The 11476-nt window shown below is 35.6% G+C and overlaps 1 protein-coding gene across 1 annotated transcript; it reads right to left on the bottom strand.

Annotated features, from left to right (window-relative positions):
* Positions 1-201: 201 nt before the first annotated feature.
* On the bottom strand, positions 202-8398 carry LOC110456795 (alpha-(1,3)-fucosyltransferase 11-like). Its single transcript, XM_021507757.1, has 2 exons — positions 6854-8398; positions 202-2995 (listed from the first exon to the last, which is right to left on the bottom strand). Exons 1-2 carry the CDS (start codon positions 8185-8187, stop codon positions 2845-2847), a joined length of 1485 nt encoding a protein of 494 aa, XP_021363432.1. The 5' UTR covers positions 8188-8398; the 3' UTR covers positions 202-2844.
* Positions 8399-11476: the final 3078 nt, after the last annotated feature.

The raw sequence follows: 11476 nt of genomic DNA, 5'->3' as shown, positions 1-11476 counted from the left end.
TAATTTTCCCTTTGGGGCCCCGCCCTGGCCCCAGGGGTTGGGGTAGGAATCCCAATTTTACAATTTTGAAGCCTCATCTACCAAGGATGATTCTGACCAAGTTTGAAAAAAATCCATCCACTGGTTCTTGAGAAGAAGTTGAAAATGTAAAAGTTTACGCACGACGCACGACGGGACGGACGACGGACGACGACGGACGAAAAGCGATTAGAATAGGTCACTTGAGCAAAGCTCAGGTGACCTAAAAAAAACATGCACCAAAAAAATCAGGAAAACATTTCCAATATGTAAATAAGACAAGGATTGGCTAATGGAGAGACAATTCAGCTCAAATTTGACAAACTTTCTGTAACAAATAATCTACATGTACATAGTACAAGCTTCACATTTCAAATCATCTTCATTATTAACTCATTCACCCCTGAAGACACATTTGAACTCTTCCAATTCAAAGGATGGAATAGTTCATTATCCAATTTCAGGGGTGAGTGAGTTCACACAAAATTATGAAATCAAACTTCACTCTCCTTAAGCTGTGCATGTCAATTGATTAAAACTGTTACATTAATGTATTCATGATCCTGTAAAACATCTTTTACTAGTATACCAAGATAGCTTTAACTTCTTTAACATATTATCAAAAAGAGCTTTTGATTTTGAATAAAATTTGTAACAAAAAATCAATTTTGTTTTCCATTTTTGATTGATCAGTTAAATATATTTTATGAGGGTGCTGATATTACACATAGTTGAAAATCACAGACTCGATAAAAAAATTACAATTAAGTCAAAAAACATAACTTCACAAACAATTAACAGGATTTCACGCTCCAGGTTTCGTCATACCAAATGCAGTCATCCGTGATTGAATATATGAATGACAACATCATCTACTTTGTGAGATATTTTGAAACAACTTATTTACTTGTTAAATAGAAATGTTACCACTTATGGAATAAAATATTTTGTTGATTAATAATTAAGTTTCAGGCACATATATATGTTTTATAATGTGCAACACTCTTCCAAAAACTCAACCCCACTTCCCCATCCACACCCCAATTGTAAATGTTAATAATGAGCCAATGTGTGACTGGCCTCATCCCCGATACTCCAGGGGTTGCGCTGATGCTCTCGGAGCGTAGCCCCTGGAGTATCGAGGATGGACTGGCCCTTGAAGAGTTGCTTTGTCAAGGGAAGGTACATGTCCCCATGTTTTTATCTGATCATTTCCACATATGCCTATGTTAAACTAGCCCATCAGGACCACCGGCTGCAACGTCCATAACTATGACATCAACTGGGCATGTTTTGTTGGTGATATGAACCACCGACTTAGATGGTTAATTCCGTGTATGAACACAGGTTATCAACATGACAAATATTTTCACAAGACCCACAAGAATAGCCTTATGTTTGGATTATTTATATACATGTTGCTTAACTCATTCACCCCTGAAGACACATTTGAACTCTTCTAATTCAAAGGTTGGAATAGTTCATTATAAAATTTCAGGGGTGAATGAGTTAAAGGCACTGAACTCATTGGCATCACATTTTGACATGGTAGAATAGATATATGATAGGTAAGATATATTAGCAATGATTCTTTTTTAAGTGTTTTGGGCTTTACTCATGGCACTATATTTTGATTGCACATACTGCAGTTTCTGTATATAGAGTTTTCTATCACATATGCTGTGTTTGCACCAAATTATCATTGCACTAATCTGTTACAAAATGATTATATCTTGAAGATATATTCACTTAACATGACATTCAGAAGAGCTAAAAATTAAAACAGTTTCAAAACATTTTATTTTAATCAATATTTTAACTAAAGTATAGCTATAAAAGAGTCAACATCAATAAGAAGGTAGACAAATCTGTGGGGAACTTCACTCTATGGATACTAACAGGTCAGACCAAAAATTCTTTGTTTCAGGTAACATGCCTGAATGTTTTTTTAGAGAAAGCCAGTAGGCAAATAATTTTTTTATAAATGTAAAAAAAATAAAAAATCGTCAATTAATATTATGCTTTCTTTCAAATTTTACAATATATTTCTACACATATCAGTGGCTATTAATTTGTCAAGAATAATGTCAGACTCCCAGAACAGGAAGAAACTACATTTTAATGAGTGGCTGTGAACTTTGCCTGGCTAGTAAACTAATCTTAGATAGAAGTACAATGTAGGTGATAAAATATCTAGGATCAGCAGTAAAATCCAGGGTAGGTCGAGATACCTAAAACATACATATATTTTGTTTTGGCCTAAGCAGCGCAATAGGTATCAAATACATGAAAATATAAATGCAGGGTCTCCAATCATAATATAGCTCAGTTATGAACAATTGAGTGTATTAATTGGCCGACTAGTTGCATATAACGACGACCGAATGGTTGGTTAGTGCTGTGGATAGTGCACTTGTCTTTCATCAAGATTCCCTGATTGGACATGAAAAGGTATGGGGTCATGTGCCCTGATCATGTGGGTTTTCTCAGAGTTCTTAGGTTTCCTTCCACATTAAGATCCCCCCTTTACTTTTTACTTAGTACTAGGAAATTGTAAATCCTCGTTTAAATCTTTAATTTCTACTACCTAAAAAAACTTGTAATTATAGTGAAAAATTGATACATTTCAAACTCCTTTCTTGAGGAAATCTATGAAAAAAAATATAATGCATGTAATCTTTTTGATGTGGTATTTATATTCATAGAGGTTTGTATGGATAGCGTATTTTCTTTACCGTATGATGCCTTTCACCAGTATTTTGATCATGTAAAATCTCATTAAAGAAACAGATCAACAAACCGATGAAAAACACCATACACTAATTGCTATAAGCTAACATTCTTATTTTTCAAATATTTATTGAGATAGTTTATGAAATGCTCCGAGTTTGTTTCATTTGCTGCTATCATGTCATAGACTGCCGAAGCCATCATTTCTTGAGTGCGATAAACTTGGACCCAGTCAGTATCCGTCCACCTGAAAAGAGAAATCCAGGAAAAAAACATAAATTTAATCACAAATATATACATTTTTTACTTGCAAATACTTACACAGAATTTAAATTAATTTTCATTCAGAATTTCATCATCAATTTCGCATGATCTGTACATTAATTGAACGCACGCAAATATATACTGAATCGAGTCATGGGTATATCGGCATTAGTTCAAAGTAAAGCATAAGAATTGTGTCTCCATTGGGATTTGAACAAGAGATCCCACAATTACTAGACTGGTGCTCTACCACTGAGCCAAAGGGAAATTCCCTCTAGTCAAAGAAAGGGAAATTCCCTCTAGTCAAAGAAAGGGAAATTCCCTCTAGTCAAAGAAAGGGAAACTCCCTCTAGTCAAAGAAAGTAAACAACTTTTAATGTGTACAGCAGTTTCCACTACTACAGTACTATCCACAAAGTTCCGCAAGACTAGACCTGGATTAAAATTCCTGGACCTCAAGTTGTTGAACTGTCCCTTTAACCAATTGAGCTAACTGGTGAACTGATCAAATTAGCGCTACAGTTACATGGTATATCCAAAATGAAATAAAAGGGAGGCAACTGCACCTGAAAAAGTTGCAGTGGAATTCTCTAGTGGTTTTTCCTGTAATGGGACAGGGATCCTTAATTTAATAAGAAATTTTATATCTGTCTGGTTATGGCAGGATGTAGAAATACTAAGGGGTTAAATTGAATAGTGAAAACAATTTGCAGGATGTCGGAATACTCATGGGTAAGATTAAACAGTGAAATGATATGGCAGCATGTCTGAATACTCAGGGATAAGATTAAACAGTGAAATGGTATGGCAGCATGTCTGAATACTCAGGGGTAAGATTAAATAGTGAAATGATATGGCAGCATGTCTGAATACTCAGGGGTAAGATTAAACAGTGAAATGGCATGGCAGGATGTCAGAATACTTAGGGGTGAGATCGAATAGTGAAATGATATGGCAGGATGTCGGAATACTCAGGGGTTAGATTGAACAATGAAACAAGAGGCCCAATGGGCCTGCATCGCTCACCTGGTATTAATCTCACACTTGTAAACTTAAAAATGGACTAAAATACAGCTACAGGCAGAATATCAGTGTGACCTTGAATGTCAAACAATGACATTTGGTTGAAAGTGGGTCAAGGTCATTAATTTAAACAAATTTGGTAGCCCTGATTGCTACAGGCCAAATATCAGTACCCTGGGCCTTTTGGTTATTGAGGAGAAGGTATTAGAAGATTTTAAGGTATCTGACCCCAGTGACCTTGAATATAAGTCAAGGTCATTTATTTGAACAAACATGGTAGCCCTCCATCTCAACATGCTTCTGGCCAAATATCATCCCCCTAGGCCTATTGGTTATTCAGAAGAAGATGTTTAATGTTTTAAATATATTTGACCCCTGTGACCTAGAATATAATTCAAGGTCATGTATTTGAACAAACTTGGTAGCTCTTCATCCCAGCATGTTACTGGCCAAATATCAACACCCTAGGCCTCTTGGTTATTCAGAAGAAGATGTTTAATGTTTTAAATATATTTGACCCCTGTGACCTAGAATATAATTCAAGGTCATGTATTTGAACAAACTTGGTATCCCTTTATCCCAGCATATTACTTGCCAAATTTAAGCACCCTAGGCCTATTGGTTATTCAGAAGAAGATGTTTAATGTTTTAAATATATTTGACCCCTGTGACCTTGAAAATGGATGAAGGTCATTTATTTGACCAAACATGGTAGCCCTTCAGCCAAGCATGTTACTGGCCAAATATCATCACTCTAGGCCTCTTAGTTATTCAGAAGAAGTTGTTCAAAGTTTTTAAACATATTTGACCCATGTGACCTTGAATATAAGTCAAGGTCATTTATTTGAACAAACATGGTAGCCCTCCATCTCAGCATGTTTCTGGCCAAATATCATCACCCTAGGCCTATTTGTTATTCAGAAGAAGTTGTTGAAAGTTTTTCAACATATTTGACCCATGTGACCTTAAAAATAGGTCAAGGTCATTTATCTGAACAAACATGGTAGCCCTTCATCCAAGCATGTTACTGGCCAAATATCATCACCCTAAGCCTATTGGTTATTCAGAAGAAGATGTTTAATGTTTTAAATATATTTGACCCCTGTGACCTAGAATATAATTCAAGGTCATGTATTTGAACAAACTTGGTAGGACCTTGAAAGTTGGTCAAGGTCATTCATTTGAACAAACTTGGTAGGACCTTGAAAGTTGGTCAAGGTCATTCATTTGAACAAATTTGGTAGCCCTTCATCCCAAAATGCTACTGGCCAAATAGCATCACCCTGGGCATTTTGGTTATTCAGAAGAAGTTGTTTAAAGGTTTTAAACATATTTGACCCATGTGACCTTGAAAATGGATGAAGGTCATTTATTTGAACAAACTTGGTATCCCTTTATCCCAGCATATTACTTGCCAAATTTAAGCACCCTAGGCCTATTGGTTATTCAGAAGAAGATGTTTAATGTTTTAAATATATTTGACCCCTGTGACCTAGAATATAATTCAAGGTCATGTATTTGAACAAACTTGGTATCCCTTTATCCCAGCATATTACTTGCCAAATTTAAGCACCCTAGGCCTATTGGTTATTCAGAAGAAGTTGTTGAAAGTTTTTAAACATATTTGACCCATGTGACCTTAAATATAGGTCAAGGTCATTTATTTGAACAAACATGGTAGCCCTCCATCTCAGCATGCTTCTGGCCAAATATCATCACCCTAGGCCTATTGGTTATTCAGAAGAAGTTGTTGAAAGGTTTTAAACATATTTGACCCCTGTGACCTTGAATATAAGTCAAGGTCATTTATTTGAACAAACTTGGTAGCCCTTCATCCAAGCATGTTACTGGCCAAATATCATCACTCTATGCCTCTTAGTTATTCAGAAGAAGTTGTCTAAATGTTTTTAACATATTTGACCCCAGTGACCTTGAATATGATTCAATGTCATTTGTTTGAACAAACCTGGTAGCCCTTCATCCCAGCATGTAACTGGCTATATATCATCACCCTAGGCCTCTTGGTTATTCAGAAGAAGTTGCTTAAAGATTTTAATGTAATTGACCCCTGTGACCTTGAAAATAGATGAAGGTCATTTATTTGAACAAACTTGGAAGCCCTTCATCCCAGCATGCTTCTGGCAAAATATCATCACCACAGGCCTTTTGGTTAATGAGAAGAAGTTGTTTAAAGTAAAAAGTTGACGCCGGACGGATAACGGACGGACGACGGATGCTGCACCATGCCATAAGCTCACTTGGCCCTTCGGGCCAGGTGAGCTAAAAATATGGCAGGATGTCCAAATGCTCAGGGGTTAGATTGAATAGTGAAATGATATGGCAGGATGTCAGAATACTCAGGGGTTAGATTGAATAGTGAAATGATATGGCAGGATGTCGGAATTCTCAGGTGTTAGATTGAATAGTGAAATGATATGGCAGAATGTCAGAATACTTCGGGGTGAGATTAAATAGTGTAATGATATGGCAGGATGTCCGAATACTTCGGGGTGAGATTGAATAGTGTAATGATATGGCAGAATGTCAGAATACTTCGGGGTGAGATTAAATAGTGAAATGATATGGCAGGATGTCCGAATACTTCGGGGTGAGATTGAATAGTGAAATGATATGGCAGGATGTCCGAATACTCAGGGGTTAGATTGAATGTACAGTGAAACCTGCCACTGTACATTTGTATTTCTTTACAAAATTATTTTTTAAATATTATAATATCAGCTAGCATTCTTAGAGTCAATGTTTACTGATCACTAATTTCCTAATCAACAGATATTGAACAAACAAAGAATATTTTTACCTATCCTTTAACTCTTCTACAGTCAAACCAAGCGAGGAAAATGGCTCTGGACATCCCATATGTAAATCATTAGCCATTTTCGGAGGCAGTGGAGGTACAGATGTATCAAACTCTCTTTGTTTCTCATTTTCTATCCTCTTGTGAATGTTTTTACATACGTGGCACTCAAATCCTTGAAAGTAATCTGGCCTATTGTCTTCATTAAAAATATGAAAGTTATGATCGTGTGATCCCCAAGGACGTTTCTCCATATGATCCAAAAGTTTTTGGTTTGTGACACCTCCAGGCTTTTTAAATTGCATATATTTTTCATATTCTTCATCATTATTGTCAAGATAAGTAATAAACTCTGCTAATTCCTTTGGACCTCCAAAATCATTCACCATTATGACAGTCGAGTTATTTGGCATCCAATCTTGCGCGTAAGGTGATCCATAATAAATTGGTATGGAGCCAACATGTAGCGGTCTCATTAGTTTTTCCGTCATGTAATCCTTGCAAACTGCATTTTCAAATGCCAGGTGAAACTTGTAGACAGAAATAAAATCAAGAAATTCAAAATTTTCAAAGTTTTCTGCAGGGTCTGTTAAGTGCTCAGGAAGATCTTTGTTGTGTAAACAAGTTCCATAAGAGTCAACTTTTATGTATTTCATCAATTCTTCTACATAACTGTCACGATCAGATGGGACCCCAGCATGTGATTGTGCATAAAACACAGGAGCTAAGTTTCGTTTGGCCTTCTCAGCATTTCTAACATCGAGAGATACCGGTTTACGTTTTGTCAGAAATTTTAGAGAATAGATGTTCTGAGTTGTCACCTGGTAATCTGATTCACGACTAAATGTGGCTGTATGGTTAAACAGCGATATAAACGTCTGCTTTGACAGGACATAGTTGTTCATAGGAGATTCCTCATGAAACAGTGCCCATTCATGTGTTGATTTGCGTGGCAATGGCAATTTATCAGGAGTGATGTCACTTCCATAAAATATGATACCGCGTGTTCTTTCATCCGCAAGGTATTGTCGGTGATTGGTTGAAAGACACTGGTAACCTTCACAGTCAATTGAGACAAGTTGTTCTCCTGGCGGATGAGGAAACAGGCCGTTAGTCCACCATATCAAGATAGGCTTTTTCGTTTGTTCATCTTTCTCAGTATCAGATTCTATATTTTCTTCAGTTCCCAAATTACTTTGAAATTTCATTTCCTTGAATGGTGAATGTGGTTGAAATGCATCATCATTCTGAAATTTCATCGGCACAAAAACTATGAAAGTTAAAAGACAAAACAGCATCAAATTGCAACCAAAACCACATAGATTGGAAAACTTCATGATGACAACAGTTCTTCAGTCTTCAGCTGTCCATGGGCCATCCGACACGTCCACCTGCTGGCACAGACTCCCACACAGGCTCAGGTATCCACCATTTTCGAAATTACGAGCAAATATGTATATACCTGGCGGAGTTCCACGTCAACAATTTGAAGATAAGAACCTAAAGTCGTATAAGTCGAGTGCATGTCATCGCTTCACGTGTTCAGCAATACGCTAGTTAAATCTAAATATCAACACTTCCGGTCATTTTATCGATTATTTTTGCCTGGTATTTATAGTTTACTTTCACTTTCGAAATGCTTTTTATTACTAGTTACATTTTTTTCTATTTTTCTAATAAGTGAATGATTTAATGTTTATTTTTTAGATAGTATATTAAAACAATGTACATAATGCGGATTCAAGTGAGGACTTGAAAGAAAGTAAATCCTCACTAAGGGCCAGTGACGTTGGTAAAGAGTTGCAGATGATAATAGTTCTTTTGGAAAAGACTATTTGTAGGCATCTTTTCTGGAAGATATTTTGGTTCATTTCATGTGCCCCACACCCCGCCCCTTGTTCGTCTTTCACCTGATGTCCATCAGTAAGATGGTGGGATGGATCAATTTGAACGACAGGATGCGATATTTTGTATATATAATTGTCAATCTGGCGTTGGCCCTTCTTTGCGATAAAGATTCCCAATCCAATGATTTTATATTGTTTGTAACACAGCCTGGATTTCTAGAGCAGTACACATTTAAGCGTATATCGCTGCTCTACGTTGTACATTGTCTGATTTTTGTATGTGGTTGATGGAATAGGGGTCCCAACAAATTGAGGCATATTCTAAAATGCGTCTTACAAGAGTAGTGTATGTCTGTGATTTAACTTTCCTAGTACATGAAGATGTGTTTCGACGTAGGAAGCCCAATGTCGTATCGGCCTAATAAAGTCATTGTTCACCTATACACAATTTTCTATGGGGTTTCTTTGTGTATAGAATAGACAGTCATCAGCATATAGTTTTATGTTACACGAAACTGAGTCGACAATATCATTGACTTTAAACATATTTTATTAACCAAAATTGGAAAAAAAGATTTGGCACAAGTTATTACAACTTATGAAGCCATCTCCTTACAACAATAGTTCAAAACAACAGATGATGATATATAGACTGTCAATCACAATTCATAATAGTATGAAGCGATTTTTAAAGTAACACATACACATACACAAAAAAAAACATATCTTAAAGTCAATTTCATAATCGAAACATGTTAAAATCTTCCACTGGATCTAATAAAAGTTTGCACTTGTTTGAATACATCACGATTTATATCCAAAGCCAGATTTTCATTTCAAAACAGTAATAATCTCAGCGTTAAATGTACATTTATTTTAAATGATTTATATGATCAAAAAGTACAGTACGAACATTTGTATAGACATTCAAAGAAAAAGTGATAGGCATTTTCGCAATGGTAGCCACAATTTATACAATTGGAGTGATGGACCAAGTTTTCACGGTAAATTTGAGAGGACTGCATTCGTGTCTTAGTTTGGTATGAAGAATATTTAATTTTCTGTCACCACGTAGGTAATGAGGGGGTACTGTGTATGGTATATTGGGGACTAGAGCTGATTTGAAAGATGAGAAAGACATGGATCTAATATTATAGTCTATAGTATTCCACATTTTGAATGAAGAAGGCAAAAAAAGGTAAACTAGTAGGAGAGAGACTGAAATTGGGAATTTTGTAGTTATCATTATTTCTAAGAGCGTGTCGGTTTTCTCCTACCTTAGTGGAAATAGATTTGTAAGGTAGTTGGGGTTTGATCCCTATCCAATTTGTAGATTAACTGAAGTTCTTGTCCTCTTCTTCTATCCAAAAGTAATTAAAGACCAGTTTCTGTATATAAAGATTCATTTCTAGCGTATGACGATGAACCTGTAATTATTCTAGCTACTTCACGTTGAGCCCTCTCTAACTTTTCAGAATCGACCAGAGTATATCCATCCCAAACATTACATGCATATTCTAAAACTGGTAATAGATAAGTTTTGTAAATTCTTAAGAGAGCATTCCGCTTCAACATTTATTTGAGTTTTCGCATATATTTTTTTCATTACCGATTTATAGATTTCACTGACATAATCTGACCATTTTGCATCTGAATTGAATGTAACTCCAAGGTGCCTATGCAGACTGTTAAAATTCAAAAAATATCCTTCAAAAATCAGTTCAAGATCTTTAACTATATCATTTGAACTTGATATGAAAATAACTTCCGTCTTATTTGGATTGAAAATAACAAGCCAAGTGTTAGCCCACCTATTTAAAGCTTCCAGGTCCCTATTCAAAACTGTTTGTATATCTAGACAAGAAGATGAAGAAGTTTTTAAAGACGTATCATCAGCAAAGAGACGTGTTGTAGATTCTAGTACTTCGGCGATATCATTTACATATAAATTAAGAAAAACAACGGTCCGAGAATTTAACCCTGAGAAACTCCAGCACATATCAAACCAGTATCAGAAGAAGAATTATCTATAAGCAGTTTTCGATCCAAGAAAGGAAATTTCCTGAGATACCATATGCTTTTAACTTGACTAATAAGCCATTACCCCAGACTCTGTCTAAAGCTTTTGAGATTTCACAGAAAACTAAACAAGTATGCTTCTTTTCTTCTAGATCAAGACAAATATTATGATATAATTCGATTAATTGATACACAGCTGAGTGGCCAGGAATAAATCCTGATTGGTTCTGATAAAATAGAGAGTTTTCAAAAAAAAAACAATTATGCAAGTACTTAAAGATAACCCTTTCAAATGTTTTACCAACCGTAGACAAAAGAGAAATCGGTCTATAGTAAGAAGTCGATAACGATAATTTAAAAAGAAGTTCAAGTGGTTTACATACAGTTTTTGCAGTGTACTTCAACGTATGGTGGCTGATTTCATCCACACCTGAGGCTTTGCCAAGTTTTAAATTCAACAAATCATCACATATTTCATTGTAGTTTTCGGGTCTAAAATAGGAATATCAGTATTATTATCATCTATGTTAGTGATACTGCAAAAATAATTATTCAATCAATTTGATTTGTCCTTATCGTCAACTAATAAACGTTCCGATGTTGAATCAACTGAAGTAGGAATAGACTGCAAGGTACCTGAATTTCCCATCAATCTCTTGATCAGTCGCCAGTAATTTTTAGGATCAGATGAGTAATAAAAATCAATAAAATTTCCAACATATTCATAGAAGGGTTTTCTAGCATGCTTTTTCATGTTATT

Source organism: Mizuhopecten yessoensis, unplaced genomic scaffold (assembly GCF_002113885.1).
Source record: "Mizuhopecten yessoensis strain PY_sf001 unplaced genomic scaffold, ASM211388v2 scaffold8841, whole genome shotgun sequence".
Taxonomy (NCBI): domain Eukaryota; kingdom Metazoa; phylum Mollusca; class Bivalvia; order Pectinida; family Pectinidae; genus Mizuhopecten; species Mizuhopecten yessoensis.
The sequence above is the reverse complement of the archived record's forward strand: the minus strand, read 5'-3'. Positions and strand labels throughout refer to the sequence as shown.

Excerpts from the sequence above, each read along its gene's own strand:
- LOC110456795 (XM_021507757.1), bottom strand. The coding sequence starts at position 8,187 with ATGAAGTTTTCCAATCTATGTGGTTTTGGTTGCAATTTGATGCTGTTT. Across the intron at positions 2,996-6,853 it reads GTAGAAGAGTTAAAGGATAG|GTGGACGGATACTGACTGGG; the intron begins GTAAAAATATTC and ends TTCTCTTTTCAG.